The sequence below is a fragment of the Hypanus sabinus genome, chromosome 3 (assembly GCF_030144855.1).
Source record: "Hypanus sabinus isolate sHypSab1 chromosome 3, sHypSab1.hap1, whole genome shotgun sequence".
NCBI classification, from domain to species: Eukaryota; Metazoa; Chordata; class Chondrichthyes; order Myliobatiformes; family Dasyatidae; genus Hypanus; species Hypanus sabinus.
Window position 1 is genome coordinate 57906806 of NC_082708.1, and position 14788 is coordinate 57921593.

At 40.8% G+C, this 14788-nt stretch overlaps 1 protein-coding gene across 4 annotated transcripts in view; it reads right to left on the reverse strand.

The window, feature by feature from the left end:
- Window positions 1-717: 717 nt before the first annotated feature.
- LOC132391356 (interleukin-18 receptor 1-like) overlaps window positions 718-14788 on the reverse strand; it is a 42523-nt gene continuing 28452 nt past the window's right edge. For all 4 annotated transcript variants that reach the window (XM_059964420.1, XM_059964421.1, XM_059964419.1 and 1 more), the window contains 4 exons: window positions 8711-8856; window positions 4680-4823; window positions 2986-3150; window positions 718-2142 (listed from right to left, as the gene is read on the reverse strand). In XM_059964420.1, coding sequence (XP_059820403.1) covers window positions 1817-2142; window positions 2986-3150; window positions 4680-4823; window positions 8711-8856 — 781 coding nt within the window. In that variant the 3' untranslated portion in view covers window positions 718-1816. The remainder of the gene's footprint in view (window positions 2143-2985; window positions 3151-4679; window positions 4824-8710; window positions 8857-14788) is intronic.

A 14788-nucleotide genomic window follows, 5' to 3' on the forward strand; every position in this document is an offset into this window, starting at 1 on the left:
ACGCATCCTTTCCATATCCAATCTATCTAGATCCTTTCAACATTCAGCAGGTTTCAATGAGATCCCCATGCATTCTTCTAAACTGTAGTGAATACAGACCCAAAACAGCCAAACGCTCCTCATGAGCATTAACCCTTTCGTTCCCAGAAACATCCTCATGAACCTTCTCCGGACTCTTTCCAATGACAACACATCCTTTCTGAGATATGGGGCCCAAAACTGTCGACAATACTCCAAGTGTGGCCTTACTAAAGGCTCAGCATTATTTGCTTGCTTTTATATTCTCATCCCCTTGAAATAAATGCCAGTATCACTTTTGCCTTCTTTACCACAGACTCAACCTGTAAATTAACCTTCTGGGAGTCTTACACAAGGACTCCTCAGTCACTCTGCACCTCTGATGTTTGAACCTTCTCCTGATTTAGACAATAGACCACACTATAGTTCCTTTTTACCAAAATGCATTATCATACATTTTCCATCTCTGTATTTCATCTCCCACTTTTTTGCTCATTCTTCCAATTTTTCGAAGTCCTGCTGCAACTGCATTGCTTCCTCTGGACAGTTACCCCTCCACCTATCTTTGTATCATCTGCAAAGCTTCCCATCAATCCATTATGTAAATCATTGACAAAGAATGTGAAAAGTAGCGGTCCCAAGCAAAGAACCAGCAATCTTCACCATCATCATCAATATATATAACATTTAAAAGCAAAATGCAGCAGAAAGATTTAGCTTTTATATAAATACTGAATACAAAGTATAAATTGATATTTGTGCATATCAAGGTCATAGTAACATAACTATATACTACCTAGAGATTAATTTTCTTGTAGGCATTTAGAGGAAAATAAAGAAATTCAACAGAATTACCTAGCAAGCACTGAGGAGAAGGGGTGTATAGCAGAAACTTTATCAGGTGAACTAACAGAAAACTGGGGAGACATGACAGCAGCTGGTAGACTCTGGTCTTAAAAGACTAAAGACACTGGAAGAGGTAAACTGTCAATCAGCATGAGACATCATTGGATCTTTAGTGGTTTGTCAACTCAAACAATGCATTGCTGACAGCAGTTCTTCAGAATTGACGATGATGTCTGCTAGGGTTGGTGAGTCTTCATGAGACTGAGAATTTAATTCTATATATATATTCAGCAATGGTGCAATGCCATTGCTCGGGAAAGTGGAATTTGCAGACCCTGACTGGTCGTCTTTTCTCTCTACTAGTGTACAAGGAGAGCAGCTATTGAAGGATGTAGTACCAGCATTAGGTCACTATCATCTCTCAGCTCTAATAAAGATACTTCATCACAGAATAAGACTTTCGGGTTTGTTGTCACTCTTTACATTGAACTTCATTGCAGCTTGTAGTGATTCAATCCTGTACGGTGTGAATCTCATATGCATAGTAGAGATAGTTGTCCTCTAACTTACAGTGATAATAAGATGGAACTTGTCACACAGCATAACTAATCTTTAACTATCAACTGAAACATAATCATGAGTCTTCTTGCATATATCCACCATTTTTTTTTAAATCTCCATTATTAAGCATTATCAAACTTTCAGAGATTCTCATCTGGATACAAAAATAGATAAATTTAATTCACATAAATGCATGTATAAATAACTGAAGTAATCTTGATCTGATGTTTACTTTATACTACCATTTCAATAAATGCCATTTTGGTACAGCTACTTGTACTGCTCCAAAGATGTATTTTGGTCAAATCCCTCCAAATGCAGATTGATGTAAAAGTGCAAAGGATAAAATAGCAGCATGTACAAGTAGAACTTTGATTTTCGACACCATCAATTATAGATTTCCAGAGTGAACCTGATGACCTTTCACTGGCATCAAATATCGTAGCTTCTTCCAGAAATATGAATTTTTGCCTTCTTCCCATTTTACAGTTCCTTTTGATTTCAGAACAAGCTGAAGTGACTCTGGGAGTGACTTAGTGTTGTTTATAGGCTTAAATTGAATTAGTATTGGTTTTATTTTTCCTTCAACCAATACCTGATGCAGCCCAGTCATCAATTCATATGTGGAGCTGAAATGATCATCCACATATTCTTTGCTGAGGATTATAATTAATCTTCGACATTTGTTAATGTATAAAAGAATACTCTCTGCAGATGCTTTAAAACAAAATAAACATTTCATTATTAAAATACATCACGAAGGAAAGAATTCCTAACATTCCAGGCATTAAAACCAAAACCAAAAGTCCTTAGCTGTTCTGTAGAGCCAGTAAATTGCTAATTATAGTCTAGTATTTCATCCAACAACAATAATTTGCTTTGAAAAGTATTCAAATGGAATAAAGACAAAGGTGTAAAAGTTGAAAATGTTTCTTTAAAAATTGGATCTGCTACTGACTTCAGCCACTTTACATCATTTCAGTAGTAATGAACCTAATTTTCACTGTTTGCTCCATTCAACACCAGTGCTGGTGAGCATCAACAGTCTGCTAGCCGGTGTATAAGTTACAGTGACATAGACTCAATGTCACCAGCAAAGTGAAAAGAAGTCCACTGATATGTATTCTGGCCAGTAGTTTTGAGAAAAGATAATGTTTACCTGTTAACATTTTTTGCTGCTCTGTTATTAAACAGCCTTTTCAAAATTTCTAAATACAGAATGCAGTGGTCAGCACAACACTTTACAATACAAATGACCCAGGTACAATTCCCGTCACTGCCTGTTAAGGAATTTGCACATTCTCCCCATGACCGTGTGGGTTTCCTCCAGATGCTCTGGTTTCCTCCCACAGTCGGTTGGTAGGTTAATTGATCATTGTAAATTGTCCCATGATTAGGTTCAGATTAAATGCTGGGAAGTGTGGCTTGAAGGGTTAAAAGGGCCTATTCCTCACTGGATCTCAATACATAATGTGTAAATAATACTCAAAATATAACAACACCATGCTCCATGTTACTATTGGTAAAAGAAACATTGGATGAAGAATGAATTAAGCTTACCCACTCCTGGAGCAACATCACGTTCAAATATGCATAAACGATAACCAAATGTTTTTTCTAGAGTTTCAGGCAACGATTTAAAAGCAAATTTTTGTTCTTCGTGAGTATTAAGGAGGGTATCATCATTCTTAAGGAGCAATACATATGCATCATATTCTTTGTTATCTGAGATTTAAACAGAAGGTATTGAGCATTTTGATTTTCATGTTATACAAAATCTAAAACTTGCACTTTTATATAGAGCCATGTAGCATTTTATAAAATATTATATTTTGCATGCTTTGCAGAAGACCATGATACATTTTGAAATTCCATCTGCATTTCTGGAAAAAAAATCAAAAAGGTTGCAATGGGCAAGAAGTAATACCATCTTTACACTGTATCAAATTTATAAATTGCAACCCAAATAATTTTTACATCCTTCTGTGAAGATTATACTAAGAATTTTATGGTGAGCATAATCTAGCAATCTTCCAAGATAATCACAACCTTGTTGTGGTTTGGAGGTTTGCAAGCTTCAAACATAGAGAACAATGCTGACTGGAGTCAAGGCTTTATGCTTTAGCTCTTAATAGGATCACCCATGCCAAACAAGTCAATGGGTAGAGGCCAGTCTAAGAGCTGTCCTCAGGTTCTCCAGTTTCAGGGGTTGAGGTTAGGGCTAACGACCCTTACTAGTCAAATAAAACTGTTCCTTCTATGTCAACGTGTGATGGGATTCCTGGATCTAAAACCGGGACTTGCATGATTGCCAGTATAGAAAACAGGAGGAAGCTACTGGCAAGATGACGGAAGCCCTAAACACTGCCAGAGATGAAGGACCTTCATTGGCACTCTAAACACCAGTGGCGTAATGGGCAGCAAGGAATAATCCAGCAATGACATTTACAATCTCAGCTTGTTCTGAATCAGTGTCATAATTGCTAGTTGTTTACAAGTGGTGAGTATTTAAGATTGTGTTTGTAATTCCAGCTCCAAATCAGGGATGATGGACTCAATTCCCATTACAGACATTTATTGGGATTAGAAACTGGCCCATAAATGCTGGTTGATTTACCTGAGTAGAAAATTCTCTAGTTCTATCAAAAGGATTGAGTATGGCTTTAGTCCAAGAAGTTATTGGAGAAAGATGGCTGAGAAGTTTTGAATGTTGAAACAGTGGACAGTGAGATTACCTCGTTAGCAGTTTCTGGGAATCCTTAACATTGAATGCATTCAATCTTGGGAAGTGTAATTCAAGCATTAAATGTTCCTCAGTTGCCAGTAATTAGCTCTCACATTTATGTGAGAGTTGTTTTAGATCTACCCTATGGCAAAATGCTGTGACAGGTACCATGGCAACAAAGACAGTAATCAGTATACAAAGTACAGAGTGACGGCTGTATTTGTTGCCCATGTCCTCACATTCTGAGGATATGTATTGATGAATCTGATCTTTGAGTTGCTGCAGGCTCTGAGACATTCTTTGGTAATTTTATTTTATGGCAACATTAAAACTGAATAGATATATCAAAATAAAGGTGATTTGTAACTTAGGAGGAAGCCTGAAGAGGAAAGAAACATACTTTTTTGGTGCCTTACATATGCTTGGAAGGTCACAATCAATTTATGGTCAATGAAGCTGCTACAATATGTACAATTACAACTTTAAATCAAAGGTTTTATATATATTCTGAATTTTCTCATGTTCTTACCTCCACGAGTTTCATCTCTTCCAGTGAGATCCCTGAAGCAAAGGGCAATTTGTACTTTGAAATATGCACAAACGCATGCCAAAATGAAAAGCACAACAATAGCAAAAAATAATAATCCAACAGAGTGAGGTGCAGCACTTTTGCCTATGAGGAAAAAAGTATTTTAACTAATAGTTTATTGTAATATCAATCTTTACAAATTCATTTCTAATGGTGTCAGAAGAAAAGGTATAAATTTTAAAATACCATCCATGGAAATGAACAAGCAGTCAACATTTCATGCTGAGACCTTTCTTCAGGATGAAAAGGAAGGGAATAAAAGGTGGGGGCTAGGAAAGGAGGATAGCTATAAGGTGATTGGTGAAACCAGGCAGGTAGGAAAGGTCAAGGTCTGGAGAGGAAGGGATCTCATAGGACAATAGACAGCAGGTGCAGGAGTAGGCCATTTGGCCCTTCTAGCCAGCACCACCATTCACTGTGATCATGGCTGATCATACACAATCAGTACCCCGTTCCTGCCCTCTCCCCATATCCCTTGACCCCACTATCTATAAGAGCTCTATCTAACTCTCTCTTGAATGCATCCAGAGACCTGGCCTCCACTGCCTTCTGGGGCAGAACATTCCACATATCCACCACTCTCTGGGTGAAAAAGTTTTTCCACATCTCTGTTCTAAATGGCCTACCCCTTATTCTTAAACTGTGGCCTCCAGTTCTGGACTCACCCATCAGCAGGAACATGCTTCCTGCCTTCAGCGTGTCCAATCCCTTAATAATCTTATATGTTTCAATCAGATCCTTCTAAATTCCAGTGTATACAAGCCCAGTCGCTCCAATCTTTCAACATATGACAGTCCCGGCATTCCAGGAAATAACCTTGTGAATCTATGCTGCACTCCCCCAATAGCAAGAATGTCCTTCCACAAATTTGGAGACCAAAACTGCACACAATACTCCAGGTGGAGTCTCACCAGGGCCCTGTACAGCTGCAGAAGGACCTCTTTACTCCTATACTCAATTCCTCATGTTATAAAGGCCAGCATGCCATTAGCTTTCTTCACTGCCTGCTGTACCTGCATGCTTGCTTTCATTGACTGATGTACAAGAACACCTAGATCTCATTGTACTTCCCCTTTTCCTAACTTGACTCCATTTAGATAGTAATCTGCCTTCCTGTTCTTGCCACCAAAGTGGATAACCTCACATTTATCCACATTAAACTGCATCTGCCATACATTCACCCACTCACCTAGCCTGTCCAAGTCACCCTGCATTCTCATAACATCCTCCTGATATTTCAGACTGCCACCCAGCTTTGTGTCATAGGCAAATTTGCAAATGTTACTTTTAATCCCTTCATCTAAATCATTAATGTATATTGTAAACAGCTGCGGTCCCAGCACCGAACCTTGCGGTACCCCACTGGTCACAGCCTGCCATTCCAAAAGGAACCCGTTAATCGCTACTCTGTTTCCTGTCAGCCAGCCAATTTTCAATCCATGTCAGTACTCTGCCCCCAATACCATGTGCCTTAATTTTGCCCACTAATCTCCTATGTGGGACTTTATCAAAGGCTTTCTGAAAGTCCAGGTACACTATATCCACTGGCTCTCCCTTGTCCATTTTCATAGTTACATCCTCAAAAAATTCCAGAAGATTAGTCAAGCATGATTTCCCCTTCATAAATCTATGCTGACTCAGACTGATCCTTCTACTGCTATCCAAATGTGTCGTGATTTCCTCTTTTATAATTGACTCCAGCATCTTTCCCACCACTGACGTCAGGCTAGCCGGTCTATAATTCCCTGTTTTCTCTCTCCCTCCTTTCTTGAAAAGCGGGACAACATTAGCCACCCTCCAATCTGCAGGAACTGTTCCTGAATCTATAGAACATTGGAAAATGATTACCAATGTATCCACAATTTCTAGAGCCACCTCCTTAAGTACTCTGGGATGCAGACCATCAGGTCCCGGGGACTTCTCAGCCTTCAGATTCAACAGTCTATCCAACACCGTTTCTTGCCTAATATAAATTTCTTTCAGTTCATCCATTATCCTAGTTCCTTTGGCCACTATTACATCTGGGAGATCATTTGTGTCTTCCCTAGTGAAGACAGATCCAAAGTACCTGTTCAACTCGTCTGCCATTTCCTTGTTCCCCATAATAAATTCACCTGTTTCTGTCTTCAATGGCCGAATTTTGGTCTTAACTATTTTTTTGCTATTCACATACCTAAAGAAGCTTCTACTATCCTCCTTTATATTCTTGGCTAGTTTACCTTCGTACCTCATTTTTTCTCGGCGTATTGCCTTTTTTTGTTATCTTCTGTTGCTCTTTAAAAGCTTCCCAGTCCTCCGGTTTCCCGCTCATCTTTGCTATGTTGTACTTCTCTTTTATTTTTACACTGTTCTTTACTTCCTTTGTCAGCCACGGCCTCCCCTTACTCCCCTTAGGATCTTTCTTCCTCTTTGGAATGAACCAGTCCTGCACCTTCTGCATTATTCCCAGAAATACCTGCCATTGTTGTTCCACTGTCTTCCCTGCTAGGGTTTTGTTCCACTGAACTTTGGCCAGCTCCTCCCTCATAGCTCCATAGTTCCCTTTGTTCAACTGTAATACTGACACATCCGACTTTCCCTTGTCCTTCTCAAATTGTAGGTAAAAACATATCATATTATGGTCACTATCTCCTAACGGTTCCTTTCCCTCGAGGTCCCTCGAGTCAGCAGAGTGGGCCATAGGAGAAAGGGGAGGAGGGGCACCAGGGGGAGATGATGAGAGATGACAGGTAGGTGAGAAGAGTAAGAGGCTACAGTGGGGAACAGAGAAAGGTGGGGGGGGAGGGAATTTTTTATTACTGGAAGGAGGAATCAATGTTCATGCCATAAGGTTGGAGGCTACCCAGACAGAACATAAGATGCTGCTCCTCCACCCTGAGGGTGCCTTTATCACAGACTGACGGGATGGAACGGGAATGGAAATCAGAATGAAAATGTTTGGCCACAAGGAAGTTCCACTTCAGGTGAAAGGAGTGGAGGTGCTTGATGAAGCGGTCCTCCAATTTATGAAAGGTCTCAGCAATGTAGAGGGGGGTGCATTGGGAGCACCAGATGCAAATAGGCAACCCCAGCAGATTCATAGAAGTGTTGCCTCACCTGTTGGGATTCTTTGGATCCTTGAATGGAGGTGATGGAGGAGGTGAACAGGCAGGTGCAGTATCTTGGCTGCCTGCAGGGATAAATGCTGGGTGGGAGATTAGTGGGGAGGGATGAATGGACAAGGGAATCCCAGAGGGAGTGAACCCTGTGGAAAGCAGGCAGTGAGGGGCAAAGGTAAAGATGTGTTTGGTAGTAGGATCCTTTAGCGATGACATAAATTGTGGAGAATGGTAAATTGGATGCAGAAGCTCATAGGATGATAGGAAGGGCCAAGAGAAACTCTACAACTCTTAAGGCAGCAGGAAAATGTGGTGAGCATGAAAGTCTGGGAAGTGGAGGAGATAAGAGTGAGGGCAGCATCCGTGGTGGAGGAAAGGAAACCACATTCTATGAAGAAAGAGGACATCTGAGGTCCTGGAAAGGAAAATCTCATCCTGGGTACAGATGTGATGGAAATGAAGGGACTAGTCAACATAGCCATGAGAATGGGTAGATTTATAAAAGATGTCAGTCGACAGTTTGCCTCCAGAGATGGAGTGATTTTGCCAAAGTTTTAGAAAGGGCAATTCTATCTATTCCCCTAGAATGCCAAAATTTCTAATCCACCAATCTAATCCCAGTGGACTCCTAATTTACAAATGCATTCAGGGTCTGCTGAGGCCAATGGTTCCTGACTGCATTTTAGATTTGGAATGAGCAGGAACACCCGTGAGGGTCAATTTGAGGGATTGGGATCGTCAGCATAAATCATTCCCCATTGTGGAGAAACACAAGCAACAACTGAGCCAGCAGCTGACCAAGTTTTCAGTGTCTGAGCTGTTTCCCGCCCAGTCCAATTGTGTTAGCAGATAGTTAAAACTTAGGTACAGTACCTTTCTCCTGGAGAAAAATAGATCCTGTCAACATGATTCCTGATCCATGCAAAGTACAATTAAAATGGTGATTCAGATGCTCTTCTTTAACTTTGGTAAATTCCAGTGGGATTTCAACATACACTCTATTGTCTTTAATTGTTTCGCTGAAAAACACAATTAATTTACTTTTAAAAAATAATATGAATGGCTGAGCCAAACAAAATATACAAGATCAAATCGACAACAATGTGCATTATTTACCTACAGGAAACAAACTGCTGGAGAAAATTAGTGGGTTGAGGAGTATCTGCTTGGGTCCTAATTTAATTCCTCAACCCAAAAGGTCAGTTATCTCTTTGCATCTGCAGAACCTATTGAATTCCTCCAGCAGTTTATTTTATTTTAATCCAGATTCCGGAATCTGCGGTCTCTTGTGCCTGCATTATTTACTAGCTTTATCAGAGAAACTGCAAAATGCAGATCAGCATCAGATTTGATATTACCAAGGTATTACAGCAGCAACAGTTTATTTCAGTGTATAATAATAAAAAAACTATAAATTACAATAAGTATATACTAAAGAGAAAATAATTTAAATAACTATTTTTAAAAAGAAGAAAAAATAGTGAGTTAGTGTTCATGGATTCATTGTCCATTCAGAAATCTGATGGCAGAGGAGGAGAAGTTGCTCCTGATATGTTGAGAGTGTGCTTTCAGGCTTTTGTATCTTAAGGAGAGGGCACTTCCTGGGTGATCGGGGTCCTTAATGATGGATGTCATCTTTTGGAGGCTTCACCTTTTGAAGGTGTCCTGGATGCTGGGGAGGCAAGTGCCCATGATGGAGCTGTATGAATTTACAACTTTCTGCAGTTGTTTCCAAACTTGTGCACTTGCCCCTCCATGCTAGATGGCGGTGCAACCAGTTAGAATGCTCTCTACGTTAAACCTGTAGAAATTTGCAATAAACTTTGGTGACGTACCTATTCTCCTCAAACTCTGAATGAAATATAGTCACTGTCCTGCCTTCTTTGTAATTGCATCAATATGTTGTGCCCAGGATAGTTCTTAAGAGATACTGACACTCAGGAACCTGAAATTGCTCACCCTTTCCACTTCTGATCCCTCGATGAGGACTGGTGTGTGTTTGCTCACCTTCCTCTTCCTGCAGTCCACAACCAATTCTTTGGTCTTACTGACATTCAGTGCAAGATTGTTGCTGTGACAGCACTCAACCAGCAAATCTATCTGACTCCTGTACACCTCCTCATCACCATCTGAAATTCAGCCAACAATAGTTGTGTCATCAGCAAATTTATAGATGGTCTTTGAGCTGTGCCTAGCCACACAATCATGGCTGTAGAGAGAGTAGAGTAGTGGGGCTTAGAACGCATCCTTGGGGAGTACGTCAGTATCGACTCTCGGTGAACGGGAGTTGTTATTTCACATCCCACATAGACTACGGTCTCCTGGTGAAGCTGTTAAGGATCCAGTTGAAGAGGGAGGTGCAGAGACCCAAGTTTTGGAGCTTGTTGATTAGAACTGAGGGTGTGATTGTGTTGAACGCTGAGCAGTAGACAAGAAACAACAGCCTGACATTTGTATTGCTATTGTCCATATGATCCAAGGACGAGTGGAGAACCAGTGAGATTGCATCTGCTGTAGACCTTTTGTTATGATAGGCAAATTGCAGCAGGTCCAGGTCCCTCCTTAAGGAGGAGTTGATTCTAGCCATAACCAACCTCGCTGACCTGTAAATATACTTGTAAGAAACTTCGCCCCGTGGGACTCTCTTTTAAAACAAAGGAGGGGTGAATGTGGTAAACTATGTATACCTGTCTGGACACGCCCCTCTGCTGACTGCTCCTGTGGCTCCTCCCACAGACCCCTGTATAAAGGCGATTGGATCACTGCTCCTCCCTCAGTCTTCGAGATGTTGTGCCCCCTTTTGCTGTTAATAAAAGCCTATCATTCACTTCCAGTCTCCGAGGGTTATTGATAGTGCATCAATTTTATTAACAGCAAAAGGGAGCACGACATCTCGAAGACTGAGGGAGGAGCAGTGACCCAATCGCCTTTATACAGGGGTCTGTGAGAGGAGCCACAGGAGGAGTCAGCAGAGGGACGTGTCCAGACAGGTAATCATAGTTTACCACACCCTCCAAACACTTCATCACAATAGATGTGAGTGTCACTCCTGTACACCTCCTCATCACCATCTGAAATTCAACCACCAATAGTTGTGTCATCAGCAAATTTAAAGATGGCAGCAGCAAGAGATTAAAGATACCCTTGAACATTCTGACCAGTTGGTTGGCACAGGTTTTCAATAACCTACCAGCTACACACTCAGGGTTTGCACCTTGCAAGAGTTCACCCGCTTGAAAATGTTCTATTGTCAGCCTCCAAGACAGAGATCACAGGGTCACCAGATGCTGCAGGGATTCACACAGGTGTAGTTTTATTCTCCCTTTCAAAGTGCTCATAAAAGGCATTGAGCTCACCTGGGAGTGAAGCATCATGGCCATTCATGATGTTAGGCTGCGCTTTATCAGAAACAATGGCCTGCAAACCCTGCCAGAGGTGATGTGCATCCAATACGCTCCTTAACCTCAATCAGAATTAACTTTCTCACCCTCATAATACCCTCCCGTAGGTTGAACCTGGTTTTCTTCTATAGTTCTGGATCACCAGTCTTGAATGCCACAGATCTAGCTCTCAGCACACGGCAAATCTGCTGCTTCATCCAAGGCTTTTGGTTGGAGTATGTCCAGTATGTTCTCAAAGCCACACTTTCATCCACAGAGGGCTTGATGAAGTCAATGACAAATGTGTTGTATTCATTCAGATTCAAAGATGAATCCCTGAATATTGTCTAGTCCACTGACTCAAAGCATTCCCATAAGCACTCCTCTGCCTCCCTTGACCTTCTTGGTTCTCACCCCTGGTGCTGTGGATCACAGGTTAGAGCAAAAGAGCAAACAGACAGGAAACAAACAAAGGATTCAAAGAGGCCATTAAAATATTGATGATCATAAAAGCAAATTAAGCCAGGGAAAGAACCCACAAATAAAAGTATAGGAGTATTGCATTCAGTTCTGGTCACCTCATATTAGGAAGCATGTGGAAGATTTAAAGAGGGTACAGAGGAGATTTAGCCAGATGTTGCTTGGAATAGGAAGCATGCCATATGAGGATAGGTTAGGCAAGCTAGAGCTTTTCTCTTTAGAATAATGTGATAGATGTATATAAGATGATAGGAGACATGGACAGAGTGGAGAGCCAGGGACTTTTTCGCAAGGAGGAAAGTGCAAATAGAGAAGGGTGTAATTATAAGGTGATTAGAGGAAAGTAAGGGGTGATATCAGAGGTAGATTTTTTACATAGAGGGTGGTTGGTGTGTGGAATGTGCTGCCAGAGATGGTGGCAGAGGTATATACATTAGGAATTTTTAAGGGTCTCTTAGATAGGCACATATATGAAAGAAAATTGGAGGGTTCTGTAGGAGGAAAGCATTAATCTTACCTTGGAGTAGGTTAAAATGTCAAAGCAACATTGTGAGCCAAGGCCCCCTGTACTATGCTGTACAATTCTATGTCTTAAGAGTGAGGAACACATGGGTGAACATATGGGGGTGTAAAAGAAGATGCTAGTGGAGATACTTTTTAATGATGCTATAGGAGTGTAATTTCCCTGATCTGGGCAATGGAGGAGGTATGTTGCTGGAAGCTAGTGTGATTAAGCATTTCCAAGATGTGAACTAGATAGGAAAGGCAGAAAGAAAAATGTAAAAAATCATAAGGGATGGGGCATAAGATCTGGCAGACAACCAACTTGGTTCAAGAAAAATAGAAAATGCTGAGAGCACTTTGAGATGTCATCAACATCAACAAAAAGGAAAATATTGGCATTTACATGCCAAATGATTATGCTGTTGCCCAGGGGTTCCCAAACATTTTTATGCCATGACCTTTACCATTAATCAAGGGGTCGTGGACCCCAGACTGAGAACCCCTGCTCTAGTCTATGTTGAAGGGCCTCGACGTAAATTTAATTGTGATAGTACAGCAGGCATCAGGCCTGTTTGACTTACTCCATGCCTACCAACAAAAAGCAGATATTTACTTTGAAATTGTGGAAGTATTCTTGTGAAGCTAATGAGAATAGGAGTCCTGTTCCCTTCCCAACGTCAGGATGACATATATCCCAAGACTCCCAAGCACCTCACTCCAAGCAGTCTCTTCATTCAGCTTTATAATAACTCATCTGCCTGTGATCACATCCTAACATAATAGCTTGTGCAGTAGGCATTAGCCAATAAGTGAGATTTCTTTAATTCTTTTGGCTGGGGTGACTCTCTAAACAATGCTAAGTCTAGCCCTACAAACACACTCAAGCTCATTTTCAGTCAGAAATTTTATAAATATACTAAACAGATTTTAATTTAACTTCCTTTTGCAAAAGTAAATCAAGTGCATTGTAATGCATGGCATCCTTTCAAGCTATTTAAATTCAGTGATCTTATTCCAGCTAAAACCTTGACATTCTGTCTGTTCAACCAACACTGTACTGATGCAGGGTTTCAACTTGAAATGTCGACGGTTCCTTTCCTGTCACAGATGCCATTTGACCCATGAATTAGAACATAGAACATAAATTAGTATGGTACAGCATGGCCATGATGTTGTGCTAACTTTAAACCTACAGCAAGATCAATCTAACCCTTCCCTCTCACGCCGGAATTTATTTTTCTGTCATCCATGTGCCTAAGATTCTCTTAAATGTCTGTAATGTACCTACCTCTATCACCATGCCCAGCCCTGCATTCCATGCATTTACACCTCACTGTGTAAAATACCAACCACTGACTTCCCCCTACTCTTTCCTCCAATCATCTAAAGTATATTCTCTCATATTAGCCATTCTGGCAAAAAGATGCTGGCAGCCACTTTATCTATGCCTCTTATCATCTTACATCAGCTATCCTCTCATTCTCTCGCTCTGAAGAGTAAAGTCCTAGCTTGCTTAACTTTTCCACATAGCTAACTTTTCTTACCTTCCCTTCCCTTGTATGAATAAGAGGCAAACCTGAACCTTGACTTCTGAACACATCATGTCTAGTTATGATCTCAGACTGACCCTGACTCAGACCCAGACCAAGAGCATTACGCACAGTTTCCATCTCCATTTTGGTGAGTTGGGCCCAGACCAGGGAGTATTATGCACAGTTTCCATCTTCATTTTGGTGAGTTGGACCCAGACCAGGAGTATTATGCACAGTTTCCATCTTCATTTTGGTGAGTTGGACCCAGACCAAGCAGTAGGAGGCACAGAGTGGTGGCTGAGGTTGGTTATCTGAACATTGGTTGGACTCCTGGTGTGCCAAAAGATTGAATGGAAATGCACTAGCCCTGCTTAGTAAGCTTGGAGATGACACAAAATTATGTGTTTTAGAAAGTCAAACCAGTGTAAGACTTATATGATGAATGGTCAGGTGACGAGATATCATTAAAAATACACTGAAGGGCAATTTATTTATACACAGAGGGTAGTGAGTAGATGGAACAATTACCAGAGGAAGTGGTTGAGTCAGATATAGCAGTATCATTTAAGAGGCTTTTGGATAGGTTTGGATGGAAGTTATATTTTTTATATTTTATATTTATATTTTATATTTTATATTTTTTACAGCTTTTTTAGATGAACATGCATCAATGGGAGAGTGGGGATTGGGAGGGGTATTGGCCGAATGCAGGAAATTGGAAATAGCTAGATTCACACTATTGGTCGGTATGGACTGGTCGGAGCAAAGAGCTTGTATCTATGCTATATTGGTCTCTGACACACCCTCTCTCTCTCATTCTGCTAGCAGTTTGCTTGAGCACATTGCAAAGGACATGAATCTCTGCAAAGGGTTGACGGCATTGCATCTAAGTCTGCATAGACCTCCACGTATCCCCACCACTTCCTCCTGTCAAAACAAGTCAGTAGCTGAAGGATTCTTTCATCTACTAAGTAAGCAACATCTGCCAACAACCCAAAATTAGGAACCTGGAACAACAGAGGAGACAATGGAACTGGCATACAAATAGCAACAAA